At 45.7% G+C, this 27,183-nt stretch overlaps 1 protein-coding gene across 1 annotated transcript; it reads right to left on the bottom strand.

Moving 5' to 3' along the window:
- Positions 1-4,160: 4,160 nt before the first annotated feature.
- Positions 4,161-27,153, bottom strand: LOC144672857 (protein S100-B-like). Its single transcript, XM_078534841.1, has 3 exons — positions 27,007-27,153; positions 13,780-13,948; positions 4,161-4,511 (listed from the first exon to the last, which is right to left on the bottom strand). The coding sequence occupies exons 1-2, from the start codon at positions 27,142-27,144 to the stop codon at positions 13,802-13,804; spliced, it is 285 nt and encodes a 94-aa protein (XP_078390967.1). The 5' UTR covers positions 27,145-27,153; the 3' UTR covers positions 4,161-4,511; positions 13,780-13,801.
- Between the last annotated feature and the right edge of the window lie 30 nt (positions 27,154-27,183).

Raw genomic sequence — 27,183 nt, 5'->3', positions numbered from 1 at the left:
AGAAATGAGAAACTGAGTCCAAAAATAAAAGTTAAAGATATATGAATCAGTCTTTGGCTTGTCCGTGAGGCGTAGATGGTGAAACCGTTTAGTTGGGTGATTCCGGTAGAGCTGACTTTGGCAGTTGAGCAGTTGGTTTGGAGACTCTTAGGTTGGGTGAAGAAGCTGCCCTATTCCTTTTTGACTGTGGAATTGCTGACTTGCCTCCAGCAACAGAGGAAGAGGAAAGAGCCTTTGCCCACAAGTGGCAAAGGGGTGCCTAGTCTATCATCTTCTGCTGTGACTCTCGCCAGTGCACCAGAACTAGAAGACACAGATCAGGTCTGCAGCTAGATTTTTAACCCCTTTCCTTGTGTATTCCTGGAAGGGAAAAAACAAACATCTTTCGCCCACCGTCAGTTTTCTTTCAACTCGGATTATTTCCACATTCTGAGACATAGCTCAACAGGAAATGATTTTGGATGTTTTACTGAGAGGTGGCAATCAGTGTCCTGTCTCCACAACTGCAGGAGATTAAAGTTCAGTCTTCTGCATTTCATCCCTTCCTTTCAAGTGCCTCTGTCTGAAGCAGGCCTTGACACCAATTTAAGTGAGACATCCCATGATCTCTCTGGACTAGTTAGTCAAGTATAATCCACAGAGGGACTTGCCAGTAAGTGGTTACTTTACATTCCCAGCCAGCTTTTGCTTCCCCATCTTCTTAAAAAAACACACGCCTTTCCTTTTAAAAGTGCAATATGCCCGTAAGTAATTTAGGTTGTAATCCACTGTCGTGATGCTGAACACTGGAAATTGGGTTCCTTCAATGGTTGAAAGGTAAATGGTGGTGGGGAATTCCTGCCCCACTCCACCCCACGCTCTCAGTAGCAGCTGCAGGCTCCCTACCAATGGCGAAAGCGTGGTACAGAATGTTCCCTGCCCGAATAGAAATCACCCAGCTGCTCTCCGGACAGGGTAAAGTCACACTCTGTTAAAACTGCACGGCAACTGGGAAAATTCCGGACTTGCGGATTTCCCGTCCAAAACTCCGCGCTCTCCGCCCCACCCACGGAAGTCGTCCCATTAACACCTGTTCCCGGATGGTGAATGGGTGAGACTGGTGCACGCTGATGGTGTGTATTAGCAGTGATTTGAATAAGGGCTGTTGCGGACATTGCCCAGGGATCTCTGCTGCCCCTGCCCACGCAAAAGGGGACACATTTTTTCATCAAGGTCTAGAACCGTTGCCTGAGGTAATTTGTTTCGTAGCTACATTATCTACATGCTCAGTCGTCTAAAATTGAGCAGGTCAATGAGATGAGAGACAGTCTTTTCCCGACATTGTCCAAATCTGGAGACACTACTGCTAATCCTCCATTTATATTATACTAGGTTATCTATTTTGATGAAAAATTGCATAAAATACCAAAGTTATTGAAGCTAAGATATGCATTACGAATAGAAATGTGTCTAAATGCATTGTTTCCCAGAGATCGAAATGTTCACCTCATGATAATTCTTATTGCTGAGCTACAGGTTTTGTAAATACATTTTGGGGAGTGTTATATTTAATGGTTAAATGCATCTTAAAAGAAGCAAAGGACAGGAAATTAATATATTTTTATTAAAAATATCAGGTCATGCAATTATCAAAATGATACAAAGAGTATTGGCATTGGAAAGACTCTGTGTTTAAAAATAAAAGAGTTAAGGATGAAAGTCACATTGTGGATTTTGACTTCTGTGACATATTAATAGCACTATATTCAAACTCTGCTGGGCTATTTTATACAAATCATAGTCAAACCACAGATTAATCTGATTGTTGCAGAATATAGTTTATTCAATGGCACTTCCTTTTAACACCATGTTGGACATTTGGTCCTATATTTCATTGTTTTACCTCAATCCATTGTGGATTGGTAAAAGCAAAATACTGCAGCTGCTGGAAACCTGAAATAAAAACAGAAAAACTCAGCAGCTCTGGCAGCCTGTGTGGAGAGAGAAACCCAGTTAATGTTTCCAGCCCCTATGTTCCGAGCTCTGAAGAAGAGTCATACGGACTCATAACGTTGACTCTGTTTCTCTCTCCACAGCTGACGCCAGACCGGCTGAGTTTCTCCAGCACTTTCTGTTTTTATTCCATTTTGGATTGGATTGGCTTTCTTAATTTGACCAGTTATGGTCAGAGGGCATTACTCATTTGAGGGAATTGGACCACACGCACATACGGAAAATGGAACAGATCCACAATTTGAGTGGGATTAGCAGGGCAAAGCGTCAGGAACTCATACAGAAAAAAGTGCTGCAAGAGAATCGAAATATCGGAAAAGGGTGCAGTACATTTCAAAATACTGGAAAATGCATGGAAAAGCATGGAAAAGTAAGGCATCAAAAATTCTTTGGGAAGCATGGTCCAAGATCCCAGAATAAATATTGCACCATGAAATTCCCTTCAAATACTGTAATATCCTTTTCTGCCATTTACAGTTAATGGAATATAGATTGCAGCTCTAGCTGAAGTCATGATAATGTCATGTCTCACTGCATTAACTACATTTGAGGGTTTCTGTAGGGTTGTTTTATTGGTTGAATGTTGTTTTTTTTGTATTGTCAACTTTGCCAAGCTTTGTTGGTTGGCATGGAAGCCACATCATCATCTTTGACATGCCCTCTTGGCAATCTATTACCTCATCCTGTAGCAGTGGCAAATGACAAATGAATGGGATGTTTGTGGGAGAAGGGAAGGAATATAGAATTGGATGCAGGCTTCAGCGAGCGAAATGGAATAAAACGGAGTTGTAGCGTTAACATTCTGTCACAGGAACATTACCTTATGGTGTGTTTTGCAAAGACAAGTGTAACAAGTGTCTAAAGATCCTCACACAATGACACAATTGACAACTTGTGATCAATGTTGCTCAGTGACCAGGTTTATTAGAATAGGTTTCCTTTGCACCTCCTGGGTCAAGGATGCCTCCCAACTTTATCTTAATAGTCACCCTGAAGGGCACAGATATAATAACTGGGAATTGTCTGTGCCTTTGGCTGCTGATCCCTTCTCTCGTCCTGGGTATTCCGCTGATCCTGTCCCCGTGAATGTTTTTCCATTCACTCCTGATGAGGTGTTGTAGCGGTGTCACGAAAATGATGCATCTTTCAGCCGGAACTTTGCAAACACTGGTTTCAACAATAGGCGGCGACAGGTTGTATTGGACTACCTCACAGGTGAGGAGCTCCGGGGCCCTTCAGTGCATCTGTAACCTTTTCCGTTTATTTCCATAAAGGGGGATTCATTGAGCATCAGTCCCCGTGATTAGCTGTGTGTGTTTTTGTGCTTAGTAGCCCAGTCATGACAAGACTGTTGAAATAACAGTGAGTTGGTGTGAGCAGCTGAATGCTAATTTATGTTGGGGCTTTTTGGGTCTATAAAGTAACTGGAGAAAGAGCTGCTTGTCAGATAACACATATTTTTGAACCACATGTTTGCTGAATTAAGTGCTTAATCTAGGGAAATGTTTACTGTTTGTCTTTCAGGCCTTTTTTTTTGGCAGTTAGTCCCATGACTGAAACATGTAAACCCTTAATAGATTATGGATATTGATAATGATTCTTGACTATGTGTATATGTTACAAAAGCTGTAAGCATGGGCACACTATCGATTGTCTCACTTCATGAGGTGGCTCATCAAACGGCCCACAGGCCCCTGCGATGACCAGGCCTCTGACCCCAGCATAAGGCCCCCGAGCACCCTCCCAATCCTAGGCCTCAGCCTCTCTCTCAGCACAACCAAGCGCTGGCTTTCCCACTGGGATCAACAGCCCATGCGATCAATGCTCAGGAACATTTCCATGTTCTAACAGCTGCCTGCAATGGCCATGTGCTCTCAGCTGAGGCAAGGGACGTTTTACTATGTTCGAGGTATGGTATAAATGTAATTTGTTTGTTGGGAGAAGCAGCTTAAGTCCAGGGTCCAGGAAAGGGGAGACAGCCAGGGACCCCGCCCTCGACTATTCAGTGGCCACAGCTGGGAAGCGTGTGTGGGTAAGAATTACCAGACTGGGGCACTGAAAAATGAGCCATCTGACACTTTGAACTGGAGGTCAACCAGAACCCAAACTCAGCAGGAATGAGCATCTTAGAAGAGAGCTGGACTTAAAACAGCCAGGCAAAACTGTGTGCAGTTGTCCAATGCGACTAATTTTATTTATGGATCCATTACAAGCGCGTTTAACCATTCACTGATCCAGCCTTTCATCTACACTAAGAGGCATCGTTAATCCTTTATTTGGTTAAACAAAATCTAGGCATTCCGCAGCCCTTGTCATCCTGGATTGAGTGACATCGCTTTCAGAATTAGTGCTGCTCCATCAGTCTGTGCGGTTGAAACCCCATGCGTTAGGCAGGATAATGGGCTTCTTCACTATTAAACGGAGGCGAAGGTTAGTTTGCAAGCGGCATGCCCGTCTGGAGCTGCTTATTACTTCTGCAGTGTCGGCAGTGCCCTGCTATGCCTTTAGCTTCCAGTTACCTGTGAAAGAAAAGTAGGTAAATAAACTCAAATAATTTTAAACACCAAAATGAAACAAGATCTCCCTTGGGACTTTTTTTTTTCCCCCCTCTTGGAGGATGTTTTGCTGGGAACTTAAGGATTCTGCTGCTCTACAGTTGAAATGAGTGAGTTTACCGTAGACATGCAGATAGCCACTTTGGCCCGCTGGTTCTTCTGCAGCCTTTCTCTGTTTAAAGAAATGAAGTCCAAGACCCCCAAGGCTGACCATCTCCGCCCCTTTACTTGCTTCAACAATTGCAGGATTCTCGAGGGACACCACACTGATGGCGGCTGCTGGGGACTGAGGCACCAACCAACTTGGCCAGATGGAGTTCTCAAGCTCGAGAGGTTTAAGTCGACCGCCTTTTAACGTGGAGATAAAGGTGCTACCAACTGAGGCAACCCCGTTGCCCTGGGTCTCTACATTCTGCACAATATCCCCCCATTCCTGCCCTCGGTGAAATATCTATCCGACCTTACACCATACATTCCAGGCCATTTGACCTGTTAACTTCCTTCGCATGACATTTATCCTCAGGTGCCCAGAGCGATTGTATTCCACCACCTCCTACCCTTTTAACTCTGAATCCAGCTATTCACAGTTTTTTTTCCATCCAAAGGTTTTAAATGACTCAGTGTTAATCTGGGACTTCACTGCTCTGTTGGGAGGAAGTATCCTTTCTGAACCTTGCAAGAATCTTGTCCATTTAATACTCAGGTCCTGGGGCTTGTTACTCACGGTCCCTGCTCAATAAACTGCTGGTGCCTACAGTATCGATTCTGCCTGATCTTTTAAAAATGGACTTTGTCTCTCCCCATGAACCTTTCTTCCCATGAAATCGTGGCTAATTTACTTCACAGTTCACTTTATTCTTATCCATGCGGAAATTAGTCTCGGGCGCATTGCTCGTTTGTTAATGCTTTGGGTTGTGAAATGTGACCATTCCGATGTCACGTCTGGCTTGCGTAGTCATGCGGCTCTGACATGAGGCAAAGTCACCCTGGGCAGACCTTTCAATAGAGACCCTCAGAGACAGACACTGGTGAAGAATTGCTGTCCCGCATACATGAAACGGCTGAAACAACAATCATAAGAAAGCTACCTTATCACAAAGGTCTAACTTTAATTAAATATGCATCAAAGACGATTCCAACGCATTAAAATAATCAGTCAGTGATTCCCGCCTGAGTGCACATCTTCATCCATAAATCAAACTCCCGTTAAAGGTTCTTCGAGGGAAGGGCACAAACGAGACCAGGGAGCGATTCGTCGTTCATCTGAGGGGTTGTAGTCAAGTCTTTTCTTTCCAAGTGTGAGGTTCATCTCCTCAGCTTCTCCAACATGTGCAGCGCCCTTTTGAGCAGTAAGGTGTCCAGACCAAAGATCTGTGCAACTTTAGAATAACTTTTGCCAAAAGTCTTTGAGGCACATCTTACTGTTGCCCACTTCTACCAAGGTCTTATTCTCTGTTTCTCTCTCTCTTTCTCTCTCTCAGTGTTTCGTCTGTTAGTTGTTACTTCCCAAGACTGCCCCGTGTCCTGCCTTCTCATTCCAGGCTGGTCCTCTTTGGGTTTTCCCTCCAGTTCTGTGTTGGCACTTGACCACTGCTCCGCTCTGCTTGCATTACAGGACCTCCATTTCCATATTTAAAGGGGACGCTCATCTGAAACAGGCTGACGCTATGGGCAGCCGGCACACAGCCTCACTTACAATGAAACCCTGCCACTTCACCGCTGTGAGCTGACTGGCCAGGCCACACACTCACATTTTGAGGCTGTCACTGTCAAAGACATGTAGAATCAACACCAAGGAACTTACGTCAAGAATCCAATAGCAAAATTCAACCTGGACCATAATTGTAAGGGAGTGATTAAGTTAGGTTACGTTACTGTACCACAATGTGAAGGCTATTTTCCTTTCGCCTATAGTGCACTGTAGCTCTGGCCGGTAAAATATTTTTGCCGTAACTGTTTAGCTCTGGGTTTTGCTCATTAAGCACAGTAAATAAGCTTCAAGAGTGCTTTGCTGCACAAATCACAGCCAGAACACTACAGCAAAATGGCCGTCAATGGAAATATCTAGGCAGGCTAGGGATTGGTGCCCTCAGCTTGAGTACACATCAAACCCTAGGTACTTGGTGATGGGGTCGATCTGATGTGATCTTGTGATTCGGGAGGGAGTTTGCATCTTTTTGGTTGGTTGCAGGTCCTTTCTCAGCTCTGAGCCATTTTCTTTTTGGGTTGAAGAGTTTGAGAAACCGTATTGAAAGCAAATTGACTAAAATTACTGCGGATTGCTCACTCGACAAGCTCACTTTCACTGCCAGCTGTCTGGCTCATCCAGTTACTGAATAAATTGTTTACAGTGCTAGGTGACGCAGTATCGGCGAGTACATGGCTGGCTACACTACACGCCTGTGTTAATGAACTCTCCTGGCTTCTCAGGCCTGATTGATTTTGTTGAGAGGGTGTTGGCTACTGAACGGTATGTCTTCAAGAAGTCTCCATCATCTTCTGTAGGTTAACTGTAAGTCTTTATTAACTACTAGAACTATTTATGTATGTACGGTAAAGGGTACAGGCTAGGAGCTGTCTCCATGCTTGGGTCTAGACACATGTCTGCTCAACACCACACTGACCCTGGGTCTGGGTCATGTGCCGCCTTATTTCACAGTGTGGATCATACTATACTTAGTCCAACACATTAACCCTATATGTGCCAGACCCTTATGCTATAGGTTTCAAGCCTGGGTTACAATGAATAAGTAGTATAAAGGGTTAACAGATGGAATATGCTAGTCTATGCCAGATGGTGATGTACCACTGACACTAGTATGTCATGCCTTAGATTCTTGAGCGGTCAGAATCATGTCTAAGAGCAACATGCCTTCTCTGTAACCTGTTTAGACGTAGTACTAATAAACAAGTGTTAAGCAGGTACCAGAGTATGTCTACAGCCTGTCTAGGAACCAAGTACCACACCTAGAGCCCAAAACAGACGGACCAATCTCAAAACATGGTGGCAGCAGCGGAGACATCGATGTATAAAAAACACATATAGAGGGAACTGCAGAGTGAAGAAACCTTTGAAAGCAGTTCGAAGAAATTTTGGCAGAAGAACAAGGCACACTGGAGAGAGGTAACACTGACTGTACCTACTGGGCAGTTCCTACCCTTGCCAATCCAGAACTGGAGGGAAAACCCAAAGAGGGCCAGCCTGGAATAAGAAGACAAGACACGGAGTACTCTTGGGAAGTAACAACCAACAGACAAAACGCTAATGAAAAATAATAAATGGAGCAACCTGCAACAATAAAGGATCAAACCAAGCGAGAGAGACAAATAACGACATAAGTAGAAGATGACCTTCTCCTAAGGGGTCAGTCCACCGTGGATTTTGGCTCCATTATTTAAGCCTTTGATACCTTTTTTAATCCACCGTGTGACCCCATTATCGAGCAGGCGGTTCAGTACACAGAGACCCGAACTGCGAATGCCAAACTGGGCTATAATTTGTGGTGACTCAGAGGCTTCACGTGACTCTGCAGATTGGGTAGCCCCTCAGGCAATAGCCCCGCCCATACAAAAACCCTCCAAACAAACTGAAAGGGCGGCAAACTCGATGCCGCCAGCCGTTTTGAGATGCTTGCGTTGTGGTGTCAAAACTCATGTTTGAAACACCAAGACTGCCCAGCACTCTGAACGCCCCCAGTGCAGCAAGACTGGGCATTTCAAACACTTCTGCAAATCCAGCCTTTTTGACCATCACAGACCAGTGAGTGTTTATGAAGCGCATTCCTTCCAAGAAATGGAAGGTCCAGAGGATGATGACCCTACAGAATTCCAAGGGGAAGTAGATAGCCTTAATCCAGACTACTGGTCAGTTACAGTCCAAGCTTAAGGCTTCAATACTTCTTTTAACATTGACACTGGAGTGGCTGTTAACATATTAGCGATGACTAGCTTCAGCCAATGATCCTTTATCCATCAGTTTTCAAGTTAAAATCCAGGCAGCATGGACCTTCCAATCAAAGACCGGGTTGTTGCTCCTCTTAGCTACAAGGGGTGATATCGTTCATTCTCTCTACATCCTTCACAATCAACGTACATCCTTATTGACTGGCCATGTTGTCATACTTCTAGGAATCTTAAAACCAGATGATGTTCATCATTTGAATGACTCAGTCTTTCATGCAACAATCTTCAACCTTTTTTATTAGGAGCAGTGGAAATTCAGACTTCAGAAGCTGAGGAAGTTTATACGCTCGGCAGTAAGTTCCTTATTTCACAGAGACACCATCCACTAGACCAGGGGGCATAGATTTAAGGTAAGGGGCAGGAGGTTTAGAGGGGATGTGAGGAAGAATTTTTTCACCCAGAGGGTGGTGGGAATCTGGAACTCACTGTCTGAAAGGGTGGTAGAGGCAGAAACCCTCATAACATTTAAGAAGTATTTGGATGTGCACTTGCGATGCCATGGCATACAAGGCTATGGGCCTAGTGCTGGAAAATGGGATTAGAATAGCTAGGTACTTGTTTGACTGGCGCAGACTCGATGGGCCAAAGGGCCTTTTTCTGTGCTGTAAACCTCTATGACTCCAGACCCCAGGTGGAGTTTGGTGTATGAATCTCTCAGTTCTTCAAGACGCAAGGCCAGAGATAATGGATACAGCAGGCACTGCAGCAGACGGTGACCATACCCATGAAGACCTGCTGGACCTGAATCTGGTCTTCCTAGAAAGCGGTGAGGAAGAATCCCTTGCAGCACTGAGTGAACTCTTGGAGATTGAGGGCCTAGAGGATGATTCATCCTTTCCCGTTGATGCATGTACCTTATAATGGTTCTGTTGTGTCTTTAGAAGAATCAGTTGTGCTTTGTAGCTGAGCAGCATCCAGGCCTTAGTTCCACTGAATTTACCGATGCGTTGCCCACTTTACCTTCTGTTGTTCATGAAGAGTCGTCCACAGAGAGAATGTTTTTGCCAGAGTCCATAGAGGATCACACTGCTAAAGAGCTGGGACCTCCCCAGGATGAACATCAGTGGGCACCCATTCTTCGGTCCCAGCTGAAAGTTTACTTCCCTCCAGCGCTGACGGTCAGCACAGAGGCTGTGGCAGAACCCTCAGCACTTCTGAAGCTGCTGAACCCTGTACAGCAATCCTGCCCCTGAGTAGACTGTGTACAGGAAATCCCTCTCATTACGGACGATGAGGGCTGTTTTGTCCCCATCTCCTCCTCAACAATTCTTCCCATTGCCCAGAGTGCAGCAGCCTCATACAGAGAGAAATGTGACTCTCTTCCCACTGCCCCCAGGCAGCCCTCCCAGAAAATCATTGGGAAGTCATCTCTTCTCCTTTTCCTGAACAGCCTTACAGGAATTTGGTTGTTTTTTATTTCCCCCCCAAGTTCACCGAAATCTCAGATCTTCAATGCCTCCGATACAGCAGTCGAGGATACAGCTGTGACCAGCCCTTCCTGGAGTTGAAGACTGTTCCTCTTCCGAAGCTTCTCCCCAGAGTCCTCCAAGAGAGCAGCACGTCCCCCTGAGTGTCCTGAGCGCTTCCCTTCTAGTCCCAGAGGGTCCAAAGTTCAATTCTCTTCAGCGTTCTCTTTTAGGTCAGTCCTTCATTGCAAAGTCTTTGTTGTTCTTGCTGTTCGGTCATCCTGAAAGCTACACTCTGCTGTCAGTTTTGCTGGGAAGCAATGATGATAAAGTGTTATCTTGTTCTGCTAATGATGACGATGCCTTACCAGATGCGGATGAAAAACCCTCATGTCTGCAAAACGTCTTCACTAAGGGCTGAGAATGCTGAAGGAGATTGAATCCCCTGGAACTGTGACTTGGGGAGGGGAAGAGCTGGAGTTGGCTAGAATCTGCAGTTGTAAAAAAGGGACTTGCAGAAATTCAATGTAGTTTCATGTTGTTGTTAAAAAGTAGGATAGCATACTCAGGGGGGAGGTGTAGTATAAAGGGTTAACAGTGGGATATACTCATGTATGACAGAGTTGATCCTGTACCACCGACACTAGTCGGTCACGTGTTAGGCTCTTGACAGAGATTGGAATCGTGCCCAGGAACCACATGCCTACTCTGTAACCTGTTTGGATGTAGTACTAATAAACAAGTGTTAAGCAAATACCAGAGCATGTCTACAGTCTGTCTAAGAACCAAGTCCCACACCTAAGGGAGAATTTTTAGCTCGGTGGGTGACCATCCTGACATCATCACGCACACGCGCGATATTTCGGTCAGCAGGCGTGTGCCGGAGTTGGCAGCGCGCCCACCGACAATTAAAAGGCCTATTAAGGCCATTAAAAATTTAATTGAGAGAAATTTTTCAATGCCTGTCCAACCTTATGGTTGGCGGGAGGGCGAAAAGGCCAAGCGGCCTTTGCACTTTTTAGGAAACCTCATCCACAGGCGGGATGAGGGTTCCAACAGCAAATAAAAATAAAATCAAAATTCTAAAATGTGCTTAAAACCATGTCCCTGCTCATGTGACAGAGTCACATGAGGAGACATGTTTTATAACCTATTTTTATAATCTTTATTTTTTTTTATTTTGAGAAATGTCCACCTCCCTGAGGCAGCTCTGTGCCTCTGGGAGATTTTCCTGTACAAACCCATGCGTGAAGTTTGCACTCACCCTCCTCCTCCCCTACCCAGGCAGGGCTCAGCACCGCAGCTCGCGTTTCAGTCTGGGCGGGCCTTAATCGGCCCACCAGCCTGAAATCGCGGTCCGGCCCCCATCGCGGCCGGCTTCCCGACAGTCCCATCGAGCCCGTCCGACAAGGGAAATATCCTCCCCTCTAGAGTCTAAGACAAGAAGGACCCAAACACATAACCATAAGAACAAGTCCCTGTGAGAGAGAGCATGGATAAACCGATCACTGAGTTCGTCACAGCAGGTTCATGTTCTGCTGTTGGCTGCCACACTTATCCTTCCTTTCCCAGAGGTGTAAGCTTACTGCAGATACAGGAAACCGGAAATAAAAACAGAAAACGCTGGGAAAAACTCAGCAGGTCCGGCAGCATCTGTGGAGAGAGAAACAGGGTTAACGTTTCAGGTCGGTGACCCTTTCATCAGAACTGTTTCACCTCTGGGATCCAGGTATGAATATTCTGCAGGAGGTTGGGATTAAACAGTCTCCTCTCTCTCTTTGCCAGCTGTGCGAGGCCTAAATACAGAGTTCAAGGTTGTCTACATGGCTCCAGGCCCACAATCGGGCCTAAATTGGCACCAGCTTGGCAGCATGTTAAACTGACCAAGTCAGTGATGCAGCAGAGAGCTGACTGAACAATCTCGCCCAGAGCTCAGTGCCTTTGTCTGCCATTTTAAATCATTCCCCAATTATTTCCAACTCCCTTCACTATAAAAAAAACAACCAGAAATGCATTAGAGGAGAGACTGGCAAACGTTAAAAACCAAATCTTGAACAATAGGATCTGTGCGTTGCTATGGAAGCGGAATGTTATGTATTTGGTATCATAAATTCCAGTCGCCCCACAACCATTCAGAAGGGGTTTCAATTACTGAGGAGTCGCTGATTTTCATTGAACATTGAAGCCATTCCGCTTAAGTCTTTATTTTAATTTTCAACCCTTGCGAACAAGTAGAGACAATAAGCAGACAGATGTAGACTAATGGTTGTATTATATAACTACCCGTCTTTTGGTTAATATTGTGTATGGGGTAGAAGACACAAATGCTGAGAACTGAAAACTTTGCTCATCATATTGTGAGGCGTTCAGGTGAGGTCATTCTTGCCTCTGCATTCAAATGGCAGTCAAAGGCTTCAGTGTCTAATCTAGGCTGATATATCCCTGTGCAGTATTGAAGAACTGTTTCAATGCTGAATGCAACATCATAATTCAGTGGTGATGCTCAGGTGCACGGTAAGAATGTGTGATACTATTTGAAGAGGAACAGAGAGTTGTACTGGCCAGCATTACACTTCCAGTCAACGCTAACAGGACCAGATGAGTTAAATTGGTCATTCAGATCATTAATGTTTTGTATAACTTTGGCAAGCACAAGGTAACTGGTGGTCTTACAGATGATAATAATTCCAATTTATGCAAAGTATTTTGAGATGGTTCTGAGATTTGAGAAGGCACTGTATAACTTCAAGTTTGTCCTCATCCAATGTCCTGAAACACTTATGGATCTGATACAGCACAAGGCTAGATACCAAATCAAGCTCCATATACTCAACAAGCAGCCCAGCCTCACTTAGACCAGGGACTAGATGTAGAATAAAGCTTCCTTTGGACTACTCCAGCTACAGCTATCAATCAGAAAAGCAAATGGCATGTTGGCCTTTTATTGCAAAGGAATTGGAGTACAGAAATGAAGAGGCCTTGATACAATTGTACAGGGCTTCGGTTAGACCACATCTGGAGTACTGTGTGCGGTTTTAGTCTCCACATTTAAGGAAGGATACACTTGCATTGGAGGCGGTTCAGCGAAGATTCACTAAATTGGTCCCTGGGATGAGAATTGTCCAATGATGAGAGGCTGAGCAAATTCTCTGGAGTTTGGACGAATGAGAGGTGATCTCGCTGAAACGTACAAGATTATGAAGGGGCTTGACAGGGTAGATAGTGAGATGTCGCTCCCCCTGGCTGAGGGATCTAAAACATGGGGGCACAGCCTCAGGATGAGGGGCCGATCATTTCAAACTGAGCTGAGTCAGAGATTTCTTCACACAGGGGGTCGTGAATCTTTGGGATTCTCTACCTGAGAGGATGTGTCATCAGTGAGTACATTTAAGGCTGGGATAGGCAGGTATGGGGAATGGGTGGACAATTTGAATTGAAGCCAAGATTAGCCCTGACCATATTGAATAATGGATCAGGTCGATGGGGTCATATAGTCTACTCCTCCTCCAACTCCCTATGGTTCTTGTGTCACATACAGCATGTGTTAGAAGCAACAGGAAGACCCCTCAATGCTGTCCCAACTCTGTTCCTTAAACCCACCTCCGAAATCCATCCCCAACTACAGCAGTATGTACCTTAATAAAAGTGCTGCTTTTCAAACTGAGCTGAAAACAAATGTCATTGGCTGGCTCATTGGATACCTGAACTTTTCTGGACCTGTGATCAGACTGAGGGTTGATGTATTTGGGAGGTGATGCTCACGAATGACTCTTCTTGGCAACTCTATGTCTAAATTAATCAGATTAACTCCGGCTTCTCCCGAGCCACTAAAAGTGGAAGAGATGAAGGGACTGATAGCTTACGTTGAGCCGCTGTATGACCTGTTTACTCGTCTTCCTGGACAAAGAATTCGTGACAAGCCGCAGTTGCCATGGCAATGAAGGCGACAAACTCCTGAAAATCACACTCTGCGTCTCCGTCGGTGTCCAGGCTTTCCATCAGCTTGTCGAGGGTTTCTTGGTCTTTGATGTCCTGAAGGGATTTTATGGTGAAAAACAAAGCACAAACGTCAAGACGCAAGGCAGACGGATATAACACAGATCACCCTGCACACACTTACCTTACGCGCTAAAGTCCAGCAGCTCAGCGTTTGGGGAGAGGTGGGCGCCTAGTGGTAATGTCACCGGACTTGTAATCCAGGGGCCCAGGCTAATGCTCTGGGGGTAAAAGCAAAAAAAAAACTGCGGATGCTGGAAATCCAAAACCTAAACCAAAATAAAAATACCTGGAAAAACTCAGCAGGTCTGGCAGCATCTGCGGCGAGAGGGATACAGTTGATGTTTCGAGTCCGTATGACTCTTCAATGCTGGCCTTGCCACATTCCAAGGAAGGATAAATAAAACTTGAGCAACAGACCCGTAATATTTAACGACTCCGACGTGACATTTATTTCTCCGATTCTATTCATGACGCATAAGCAGCTTTTTTTTTAAAAAAAAAAATTCACTCGCAAAAATATTCCTTGGCTTTTAATGTAAAAGTTTCAAAATTTGCCATTTTGCTTTGAGCCAGTTGCTTGAAAGAAGAGTCAAGCTAATCAATTCAAACGCAAACATCCTGTAGACTTGGCGAGAAGGCACTCTGACCCGCTTTGGGGAAATTGTTGTCTGAAGATGCACAGAGAGTTGCTCAGACCAAAAAAAATTGCCCAGACAATGAGAAAGGAAGAACATAAAGTACAATTCATTGCGACCATTTGTTATTTCCTGCTTACGCGAGATCGTCTTAAAAATCTACAGTAAAAATCTGCCATATGTCCCCACTGCTGGCTAATTATTCTTCCATTGTTTAATAAGTTGGGTTGACAATTAAAACCTCGGCCATGGTTCAGTGAAGTGTTTATTCTGCTATCTGCCAAACTCAGGGACGATTATGTCGAGGCATGTGATTAAAATCAGCAAGCAGAGTTGAGTGTAGGATGTAATTTATTTAATCCCTGGGCAGCTACAAATTTATTTAGCCATTTGAAAGCACTTTCCTTGGTATCGGAACAGAGGTTCATCTACTGGAGTGGTCAGCATCATTGACCAATTGAAATACCTAAAGTGAATGACACAAAGATTGGCCGGGTGGTTAACAGTGAGGTTGAGTGTCTTGGGCTACAGGAAGATATAGACGGGATGGTCAAATGGGCAGATAAGTGGCAGATGGAATTTAACCCTGAAAAGTGTGAGGTGATACACTTTGGAAGGAGTAATTTGACAAGGAAGAATTCAATGAACGGCATGACACTAGGAAGTTCTGAGGAACAGAGGGACCTTGGCGTGTGTGCCCATAGATCTCTGAAGGCGGAGGGGCATGTTAGTGAGGTGGTGAAACAGGCATATAGGACACTTGCCTTTATCAATCGAGCGATAGATTACAAAAGTAGGGAGGTCATGTTGGAGTTGTATAGAACCTTGGTGAGGCCACAGCTGGAGTACTGTGTGCAGTTCTGGTCGCCACATTATAGGAAGGATGTGATTGCACTGGAGGGGGTGCAGAGGAGATTCACCAGGATGTTGCCTGGGATGAAACATTTAAGTTATGAAGAGAGGTTGGATAGACTTGGGTTGTTTTCGTTGGAGCAAAGAAGACTGAGGGGCGACCTGATCGAGGTGTACAAGACTATGAGGGGCATGGACAGGGTGGATAGGGAGCAGCTGTTCCCCTTAGTTGAAAGGTCAGTCACAAGGGGACGTAACCTCAAGGTGAGGGGCAGGAGGTTTAGGGGGGGATGTGTTGGAAAACTTTTTTTACACAGAGGGTGGTGATGGTCTGGAATACACTGCCTGGGAGGGTGGTGGAGGCGGGTTGCCTCACATCCTTTAAAAAGTACCTGGATGAGCACTTGGCACGTCATAACATTCAAGGCTATGGGCCAAGTGCTGGCAAATGGGATTAGGCAGGTAGGTCAGGTGTTTCTCACGTGTCTGTGCAGACTTGATGGGCCGAAGGGCCTGTTCTGCACTCTGTGATTCTGGTGCTTCCTCCTGAACTATGTTTTCTTGGCAGTGGTGATTTACTATTGCCTTCCACTCTCAGGGGAAGGTTTAGAAGGCAGGTCCCAAGTCTATCTCAGGCAGAACAGGAATCAAAACCCATACTGTTGAAATAGTCCCCAAAAACACAATCATTGCACTTAAAGGCTGGGCTGAGTACATTAGAGGCTTGTAACACAACTGAGTGGGTTTAAATGGCATTGTAGGTTTCATGGGAAGTTTGTGATCGCTACCTGAACCCTTGGGCCATTATGGCCCTTAACTCACTCCAATGCATATTGCACAGTACTTCCAGATACTGAGCCAGAAGGGGTCAGATTCCACCTCTGACCCCTGTTGTTTTGTCACCAGTGGGACAACAATTTAAGGACTATCATTGGCATCATAGAGTCATAACTACAATGAAGGAGGCCATTTGGCCCATTGAGTCCATACCAGCTTCCCATGGAGTACTCCAGTCAGTTCCATTCCTGACTCTATCCCCTTACTCCTGCAAGTTTATTTCCCTCAGCCTCCCATTCAATTCCTTTTGAAATCATTGGTCATCTCTGCTTCCACCACCCTCGTGGGTAGTGAGATCCAGGGCAGTGTAACATGCTACATAAAAAAAGTTCTTCCCCAATTCCCCCCCAACCCCCTGCAACTCATTCCCAAAACCTTAAATTTGTGTCCCCACCCCTGTCTTTGTACCATCAGCCAAAGGGAACTGTTTTTCTTTGTCTACCTTATCCAAACCTGTCACAATCTTGTACACCTCTATCAGATCTCCCCTCAAGATCCTTTCACTCCAAGGGGAACAACCCCAGCTTCTCCAACCTCACCTTGTAGCTAAAACCCCCTCATCCCTGGAACCATTCTGGTAAATCTCCCCTGCACCCTCAGAAGGACCTTCCCATCCTTTCTAAAGTGTGGTGACCAGAACTGGGCACAATATTCTAGTTCTGGCCTAACCAGAAGCAGCCCATGTCCAAATGCAGCAAGACCTGGACAATATCCAGGCTTGGGCTGACAAGTGGCAAGTAACATTCGCGCCACACAAGTGTCAGGGAACAACTATCTCGAATGAGAGAGAGTCTAACCATCGCCCCTTGATGTTCAATGGCATTACCACCACTGAATCCCCCACTATCAACACCCTGGTGGGTTACCATTGACCAGAAACTGAACTGGACTAGCCATATAAATACTGTGGCTACAAGAGCAGGTCAGAGCCTGGGAATCCTGTGGTGAGTAACTCACCTCCTGACTCCCCAAAGCCTGTCCACCATCTACAAGGCACAAGTCAGGAGTGTGATGGAATACTCTCCACTTGCCTGGATGAGTGTAGCTCCAACAACACTCAAGATGCTTGACACCATTCAGGACAAAGCAGCCGCTTGATTGGCACCACATCCACAAACATTCACTCCCTCCACCACCGACGCACAGTAGCAGCAGTGTGTACCATCTACAAGATGCACTGCAGGAATTCACCAAGGCTCCTTCGACAGCACCTTCCAAACCCACGACAACTACAATCTAGAAGGACAAGAGCAGCAGACACATGGGAACACCACCACCTGGAAGTTCACCTCCAAGTCACTCATCATCCTGACTTGGAAATATATTGCTGTTCCTTCACTGTCACTGAGTCAAAATCCTCCCTACCTAACAGCACTGTGGGTGTACCTACACCACAGGGACTGCAGCGGTTCAAGAAGGCAGCTCACCACCACCTTCTCAAGGGCAATTAGGGATGAGCAATAAATGCTGGCCTAGCTAGCGAAGCCCACACCCCATTAATGAATAAATAAAAAGAGCTTTATAAAGGCTCAACATAACCTCCCTGATTTTTTTTTACTCAACACCTCTATTTATGAAGCCCAAGTTTCCATGTGCTTTGATAACTATTCATCATTTCTGGGCTATGAAATGGGGAAACAAATCAACCAGGGTTCTCATCCCCGATCCCTATCCAATGACTGTTGCTGTGTGGGTGTTACATGCTGATAGAATGGGGTTTGGAATCCTGAAGGTATAATGGGGCAAAGCTCATGGCCAACATGTCACACATGGAAAGTAGGCAATTGGGCATGGTTTGAGAGGATTGGCTATTGAGGTGTAGCTCTTGGCGTAGAACCTCAGAGAAGAGGGGATTAAAAACATATACGTAGACAGAATAATGGACACTTGAAGGACAGAATGCCCTCATTTTATTCCCAGTCATCTGTTTTTTTCTGATATAATTAGTGGGTAGCTGATTGCATGGACCATGACAAGCCAGAGCATAAGTCAAGTGTGATAGGGTAAAAGTTGCTCCAAGTAACTATGACACTTACAGGAAGTGTCAATACTTTTAACAAATTCTAGATACATTTTCAATTTAGAAGTGGGTTCACTTTCAGTTGCTGGTGGCCCTATTGAAGGCTGCTTAGTTCAGTTGGCTAGATGGCTAATGTGGGGTTCAGTTCAGAGTGTGGTTCCTGTTCCTGGCTGAGGCAGGCTTGGGCCCTGTCCCTGAGAGTGGAAGGCAATTGGCAAACTACCACTAACCAAAACTACCAAAAGAAATGGCTCAGGATGAAGCATCAGCTTCAGGTAGTGAGCTAAGGGCCTGCCTTTGGGTAGAGCACACATGGGCTGGAATGACAAGACTTAGCTGGCAGTGTTAATGTCCATGATCCCAATGATAATAATTAATGGTGGGGGGCAATGGGTACGGGCTGGGGTCAGGTCTGTCGACCCGAGAAAGAGGTGGGAGGTAGCCACAAGGGCTGCTGGGTGCTGAGGGGGCCTGTTTGAAAGGCCTGCCTCAGTGCAGGGTGACGTGGTCCTAGTTAAAATAAAAACACAAAGGTCCCTCACACCCCCTCACCCTCCAAACAATCCCCATGCCCCATCCATGCCACCTCATGACCGCTATGCCAAGCTCTGCCCTCCTACCAATGCCCTATAACCCCTTATGCGCCTTATGCCAAGCCCTGACCTTCCACCCACTCCCCAGGGCCCCTCATGCCCCTCATGACAAATTATGGCACTTCAATGCTCATTGACCCATTGTACATTGTATGGAACCAATGAAACCTACAGTGTAAAAAAAATTTAAGTAATTTATTCATAACTTTCTACTGTGTTGAAAATAGTCATTTCACTACAAGTCAATAAAAGTAGTCAATCATCCATATACCTTAAAGTATTAATAACAAAAACCAGAAACCCTTGAAACCACTTATCCTTGTGAATAAACATTGTGAAATTGACAGCAGAGATCAGACAGCTTGATCTGTCAATCAGATAATGTTTCCCTGTAGGGCAGGTGTTTCAACAAGCTTAATGGTTGTCTGAGCCCTCAACTAAGCCTCATTATGTATGCTATTTTAACATGGCAGAAAGTTATGAATTACTTTTTTAAAGCTTTTTTTAAAACACATTCTACTGTCACTATAGGGTTCATCAGTTCTATACAGTGTGTAGTGGGTCAATGGGCATGTAAGTACCAAGTCTTGCCATGGGGGCATGAGAGGCCATGGGGTTTGGGTGGAAGTGCAGAGCTTGGCATAGGGGCATGAGGAGGACATTCTGAATTTGTTTCTTAAAAGATCCCCTCATGCAGACCAGGGTCTACGACTCCTCTGAAGGGCCATGACTCCATGAAAATTGCAGAGGAGTAGGACATGTCTATATTCACAATGGAGCCGGCCAGGTCTGGAGTGATAGATGTGGGTTTTTGACAGGAACAAGCCCTGACCCCTTAAAGGCACTCCTGAGAATCAGACAGTCCAGGGCTCAGTGAAAATCCCAGTCGTTGACTTTGATCACTACCAGAAACTCCATTCTCTAGCCGCTCCTCCCTCTTCCTGGCCATTGTCGGGGGCTGAACCACTCTGCTCACCGCCATGGTTTTGCATTTGATCGAGATGAGATGCCAATCATATATGTACTCCATCACCAAGACCACCTATTTCCATCTCGCTAACATTGACCACCTCTGCCATGGCCTCAGCTCATCTGCTGCTGAAACCCTCACCTATGCCTTTCTTACCTCTAGACTCGACTATTCCAATGCTCTCCAGGCTGGTCTCCCACCATTCACCCTCCTTAAACTTGAGACTATCGAAACTCTGCTGCCTGTACCCCAACTTGCACCAAGTCTCATTCACCTATCAACCCAACTCCTGCTGATCTACGTTGTCTCCTAGTTATGCAATGCCTCAATTTTAAAATTTCATTCTTGTTTTCCAAGCCCTCCAAGGGCTCACCTATCTGTATCCCTGTCATCTCCTCCAACCCCCCAACCCCTTAAGATATCAGAGCTCCTCTGATCTTTCGAACATCCCTGATTTTAATCGCTCCACCATTGATGACCATGCCTCCAACTACTTTGACCCTAAGCTCTGGAATTCCCTCCCTACACCTCTTACCCCCTCTCCCCTTCACTTTCCCCCTTTAAGACTCTCCTTAAAACCTACCTCTCTGACCAAGCTTTTTGTCACCTGATCTAATATCTCCTCACACGGGCTCAGTGCCATATTTTGATAATACACCTGTGAAGCATCTTGGGATGTGTCATTATTTTAAAGAAGTTACGTAAATACAAGTCGATGTTGTTGTTCATATATTTATAAACAGATTTTTTCGAAATCACATGCTGTGTCAATGGCTCCCTGAGCTTATTTAATGAGTAGCTAAGATATGATGACTAGGAAGGTTCAATGTTCAATTCCTAACTTGTGCTTATTTAGCTGATAGTTACGGAGACTGCTAACAGAGTTCATTCCTGTCGAGTTATGGTGGTGAAATTCAACTAGCTGTGCTATTCTTCATTGTTATTTCAGTGATAACTGCTCAATCTACATAAATGTGAACTCTGGACCCTATTATTATCCGTACACTGCCTTGTGGTTGACTGAGCTGCTCACGCTCATTAACCTTTGTCAGGGGGCTAAGACCCCGCTCTATATTTTTATGATATATATCAGCATGGCTAAGTTGTAAAATCTTAAAAATACTGGGCATGACTCAAACAAAAGGAATGTTCTAGCATTCTGAGAAGCTGACACCTCATTATCCCCAAAGAGGGGCTGATGGCCCCTGTGACTGCAAAGATCAAACCCAAGGGAATTGTACAAATGCCATCTACATGTCTAAGGCCCAGACAATGGAGGCTATCAGCCTGTCACCCTGAAACCTCTGTTGAAATTATTAGTGGTTGGAACATTACCAATCTCAAGAATCCAGACTAAAGAGTATGCATCCTCAGTCCAAGCCACAGTGGAATGGTGGGAGTCACCTGATCCCCCTCCGTCAAGCTGCTGGAACCTGTAATATTGCCTTGTGGAGCTGCAGAGCTCAGACTGCCATTTTCCATCAACCAAGTAACAACTCAGAACAAGGGCTTGGTCCAGATGAATGCCTGGCCCCCATCTACACTGCTTCTACTGGGGCCCCTGAAGTCCTATACCAGCACCTATTCATCTCTACGTGCCTATCTCATCGTGGGAGTCAACTCCACTGGAAAAGTTAATTATCCAGCATCAATCTTCAACCTGCCGACTCTGAATGAATACACCATTGGACTTTGAATGTGGGCTCTGGACTCACGTGGAATGATTATTCTTATCTTCTCTGTGGTCTTTGCCTTGTAGCCCATTCTTTCCCTTATCCCTCTTCTATTGTATAAAGGTGCCAGGGGCTACATATCAACAACCCCCCCCCACCGCCCCACGCCCACCCCCTGCATTTTCAGTGTGTGTAAAATAAGCGAACCCTCTGATTTTACCCTATCTCAAGTTTGCTGCGGGGCTATTAATAGAGAACTGGATCACTCCCAAACTGAGGGGTTGGGGAAAATACAACACCACTTATGAAGGGGAAAGTTGAAATCAGAAAACACCTTTCTGCTTATGGGCGGGTGGCGAGAGGAGAAATCAGGGCTGCTTAAACTTAATCCCCCTCCTGTCTGTAACACCCTATACACAAATGGCCAGCTTAGACAGGGTCCTACACAAGGACCAGTGTCTGTTAGACTGGATGGCCGCTGGAACTCAACTGCATCAGCAGGAAGGAAGGGAGGGGTAAAAACAGCAAAACAAAGCAGTGTTATCCATTTTGAGGAAAGGGCATCGACCTGAAACGTTGGGCAGAATTTTACAGCCCGGTTTTGGCGGGGGACGGGGCAGTAAAATGCGGCGGGCCGTTATAAACCCCATTGACAACAGCGGGAACGTAAAATCCCGCTGTCGTAAAATTCTGCCCGTTAACTCTGTTCTTCTGTCCACACACGCTGCCTGACCTGCTGGGTATGCCCGGCATTTTCTGTTTTTATTCCAGTGTTTCAACTTTCCTTCATTTAATTCACGGTGTGTGGGCTCTGCTGGCTGGGCCAGCATTTATTGCCCCATCCCTAATTGCCCCTTGAGAAGGTGGTGGTGAGCTGCCTTCTTGAGCCGCTGCAGTCCCTGTGGTGTAGGTGCACCCACAGTGCTGTTAGGGAGGGAGTTCCAGGATTTTGACCCAGCGACAGTGAAGGAACGGCCGATATATTTCCAAGTCAGGAACAGTCATCTCTGGTGTGACTATGAGATTTGCAGGTTCTACATCAATGTTGACATCTGGCTTGAAGGTGCAACTGAATACAACCGACAAGCCACAAACTACCCCCAGAACCATGCTCACAGGTCAGGGACTCCTCTGGCTGCTCTGAGGCAGGCAATATCTTAAGCGCATTGCCGCAAGTGTTTTCCCTTGCTGCATCCCGGACAAGATTCTAAATGCTTTCTATTGGAACATATTTCCGATTTTTGGTGGAAACAGTGAACAGAGAACATTTCGCAGTCAGTCACACGCACAATGGCAACCAGAGAGATTCTTAGTCTCCCTTTGTTACTCGATCCTGGGATGGGCACCAAGTTTTCATTAATTAACCAAAGGTCATTGAGACAAACGAGAAGAGTTGGGGTGGGGGGTGGGGGGGAGCGATCCAAGTCACTGAGGAAATATTTTTTATTCGGCTCGCATACAGTGGTGAGCCTTCTCTGGCTGCTTTTCTCAGACAATGACTTCTTGTGTTAATCTTTTATCCTCTCTCCCACTCTGCAGCCATCATAACCTGTTGCAGAGCATTGTTACTGGTCACTGTTAAAGGCTGTACATTCTCCTGATAACCCTGTGTAAGCTTTGGCGGAGGACAAATGGGGCAAATTAAGCCATTCCTCTGGGAGTTTCGCTGAACTTCTCCAAGTTATGACAGATGATGGGGTAAGTGCCTGTGCAAACTGCTCCCTCTTAGTTTTGCCCTCCCACTCACTGCATTCCAACTCTCCAAAGGCTGCAGTTACATATGTACCAGTACAGATAATTGCTCCACTAGTACATTCGCTGGATCTGTGCTTACAGCCAGAGAGCAAATGTTATAACCTACTTGTCTTGCTGCTTGGCTTGGCGCAGTGGGGAAGTACAGCAGTGAGAGCTCAGTGCACTCTTGATGCTTTTCATTCTGTTATTAAAGGGAGTTATGATCCCCATACCTGAGCGCTAACCTGTAAAATCCAGCTCAACATCTGGCGTAGCTGCAGCTGCAAAAGCCTCCACTCTGCCGTTCTAAGCTCGAGGAGTCAGGGAGTGTCAGCACTTAGGTACTATCCCTCATTTTTATTAGGTATGGTAGCATGCTGGACTGGTAATCCAAAGACCTGACCTTGAATCCCACCATAGCAACTGGGAAATGTAATTCATCAATTAGCATAGAAACATAGAAAATAGGAGCAGGAGTAGGTCATTCAGCCCCTTGAGCCTGCTCCTCTCATTCTTCTAAACCCCAGTGAATACAGGCCTAGTCGGCCCAATCTCTCCTCATACGACAATCCTGCCATCCCAGGAATCAGTCTGGTGAACCTTCGCTGCACTCCCTCTATGGCGAGTATATCCTTTCTTAGGTAAGGAGACCAAAACTGCACACAATACTCCAGGTGTGGTCTCACCAAGGCCCTGTACAGCTGCAGTAAGACATCCTTGCTCCTGTACTCAAGTCCTCTCACAATGAAGGCCAACATACCATTGGCCTTCCTAACTGCTTGCTTCACCTGCATGCTTGCTTTCAGTGGCTGGTGTACAAGGGCACCCAGGTCCCTTTGTACATCAACATTTCCCAATCTATCACCATTTAAATAATACTCCGTCATTCTGTTTTTCTGACTGAAGTGGATAACTTCACACTTCTCCACGTTATACTGCATCTGCCATGTATGTGCCCACGCACTCAATCTGTCTAAATCACCTTGAAGGCTCTTAACGTCCTCCTTGCCACTCACACTCCCACCAAGTTTTGTGTCATCAGCAAACTTGGAAATATTACATTTGATTTTCAGTCCCATTAATTTCTCCAGCATTATTGTTTTAGTAATACTAATTTCCTTCAATTCCTTCTTCTCACTAGACCCTTGGTTCCCGAGCATTTCTGGGAAGTTATTTGTGTCTTCCTCTATCAAGACAGAACTAAAGTAGTTGTTTAATTGCCCTGCCATTTCCTTGTTTTCTATTATAAATTCCCCCATTTCAGACTGTAATGGGGACCTACATTAGTCTTCACTAATCTTTTCCTTTTTACTTACTTTGGTTTGCCCAGTCTATATGTACATTAAAGTCACCCATGATTACTGTAATACCCTTGTTACATGCACCTCTAATTGCTTGTTTAATGCCATCCCCTACCTTATCCCTACTGTTTGGAGACCTATAGACACCTCCCACTAATGTTTCCCTCCCTTTGTTGCTTCTTAGCTCCACCCAGACTGATTCTACATCTAGATTTTCTGAACCAATATCCTCCCTCACTATTGCACTGATTCCATCCTTAACTTACCATGCCACTCCACCTCCTTTTCCTTTCTGCCTCTCCACCCTAAATACCAAATACCCTTGGATATTCAGTTCCCAGCCTTGGTCACCCTGCAGCCATAATCACAATCATCTCATACTCATTTACATCTATTTGCACTGTTAATTCATCTATATTATTGTGAATGCTCCATACATTCAGATACAGTGTCTTTAGATTTGTGTTCTTAGCATTTTTACACATTGTTTTGTACTGTGGCCCTATTTGCTGTTAGCCCTTGTTTCCTCTGCCTTCCACTTTTGCTTTCTACTTTTCAGTCCTTCATTCCTATTCTATCTTTGTTTCTCTCTCTTGTGTCTCCCCGCTCAGCTTCCCATCCCCCTGCCAGTCTAGTTTAAACCCCCCCCCACAGTACTAGTGAATACCCCTGCGAGGATATTGGTCCTGGTCCTGCTGGGGTGCAACCTGTCCAGCTTGTACAGGTCCCATCTTCCCCAGAATCAGTCCCAATGCCTCAGGAATCTAAATCCCTCCCTCCTACACCATCTCTCCAGACACGCATTCAATTGGTCTATTCTCCTATCCCTGATCTCACTAGCACATGGCACTGGGAGTAATCCTGAAGTTACTACCTTTGAGGTCCTGCTTTTTAATTTATTTCCTAGCTCCCTATATTCCCCTTTCAGAACCTCATCCCTCTTTTTACCTATGTCGCTGGTACCAATATGGACCATGACCACTGGCTGTTCACCCTCCCCCTTCAGAATGTCCTGCAGCCGCTCAGTGACATCCTTGACCCTGGCACCAGGGGGGTAACATACCACCTTGGAGTCACATCTGCGGCCACAGAAATGTCTATCTGTTCCCCTTATGATAGAGTTCTCTAACACTATTGATCTCCCACTCTTTTTTTTGCCCACCTCTGTGCCACTGAGCCACTCGTGGTGCCATGGACTTGGCTCTTGCTGCATTCCACTGAGAAACCATCTCCCCAGCAGTATCCAAAGCAGAAAATCTGTTAGAGAGGGAGATGGACCCAGGGTACTCCTGCACTACCTGCCTAGTGCTTTTACTCTGTCTGGGGGTCACCCATTCCCTTTCTGCCTGTGCACTCTTTATCTGTGGTGTGGCTACCTCACTGTATGTGCTATCCACGAAGATCTCATTCTTGCAGATGCTCCACAGTGACTCCAGCCACATCTCCAGCTCTGAAACACGGATTGCGAGTAGCTGCAGCTGGAGACACTTCCTGCACACGTGGTCGCCCTGGAAACTGGAAGTGTCCCTGACTTCCCACGAAACACACGTGGAGCATTCCACTTGGCCAAGCTGCCCTGCCAAGACCTACACTTAAATTACTCCCTTTACTTTTACTTCCTCTAGTTTAGAGAATTGAATCTGGAATAAAAAGCTAGTATCAGTAATGATGACCATACAACTATTGGATTGTTGTTTAAAAAAAAAGCTCTGGTTCACTGATCCCCTTTAGGGAAGGAAATCTTCCATCCTTACCCGGTCTGGTCTACATGTGACTCCAGGCCCACAGCGATGTGGTTGACTCCTAGCTGCCCTCTGAAATGGCCGCGCAAGGCACTCAGTTGTATTCAAGAAGGTGGCTCACCACCAGCTTCTCAAGGGCAATTAGGGACGGGCAGTAAATGACGGCCTGGCCAGTGACCACCACGTTCTATGAACGAATGAATACATTTTGCTTAGGGGAAAGTTAGGAATTTAGACCAGACATTCCTACACGGGGTGGGGGTGGTGGTGGAGAAGAGAGAGGAAATGAATCGGAGGTGGGGGGTCATTTTCTGGGCCATCCCTGTGATCTTCCTGGCCGCATTGGAGGATGCTGCCCTCTTGGTTCTGGGTACCATTAGGCTCTGGACAATAACCAATAACAAAGAACCTCCTTGTTCAATGCTTTTCATGGCACCTAATTATGCTTAAACACCAAATCGGCGCATCCCTCTTTGTGCGGTGGGGATGGGAGGGGGTGGTGAGGGTGGGGGTGGGTGCAGTGGTATGATCAGTCCAGCTCATAGTGTGAGGTCGATAAATAATGTGTCCACATGAAGGCTGCTTGTTGTGTGAAAAAAAAAGATTCCCCACAACCCGAGTCCTGACACCCGCTATTTGAGATGTCTCTGCTAAGATCGGGAGCACTGCCCTTAGAGCCCGCAGAAAGGGCCATTTCCTCTCTGTGGCTGAGAGATGAACCTGGCTATACTCACGCCAATGAAGTTGGAGAGCTCGTTGTTAATGAGCTCCTTCAGTTCCACCTTCTTCAATTTCAGCTTATCTCCCTCTCGTCCGCTATATTTGTGAAAAGTTTCAATAATTGTGACCATCGCATTCTCCAGGTCAGACATTCTGTCGGTAAGACCCTGCAAGGGAGCGAAAAGAGGGGA

The sequence above is a fragment of the Cetorhinus maximus genome, unplaced genomic scaffold (assembly GCF_964194155.1).
Source record: "Cetorhinus maximus unplaced genomic scaffold, sCetMax3.hap1.1 HAP1_SCAFFOLD_123, whole genome shotgun sequence".
Classification (NCBI taxonomy): Eukaryota; Metazoa; Chordata; class Chondrichthyes; order Lamniformes; family Cetorhinidae; genus Cetorhinus; species Cetorhinus maximus.
The sequence above is the reverse complement of the archived record's forward strand: the minus strand, read 5'-3'. Positions and strand labels throughout refer to the sequence as shown.

Excerpts from the sequence above, each read along its gene's own strand:
- LOC144672857 (XM_078534841.1), bottom strand. The coding sequence starts at position 27,144 with ATGTCTGACCTGGAGAATGCGATGGTCACAATTATTGAAACTTTTCAC. Across the intron at positions 13,949-27,006 it reads AGCTCTCCAACTTCATTGGC|GACATCAAAGACCAAGAAAC; the intron begins GTGAGTATAGCC and ends AAATCCCTTCAG.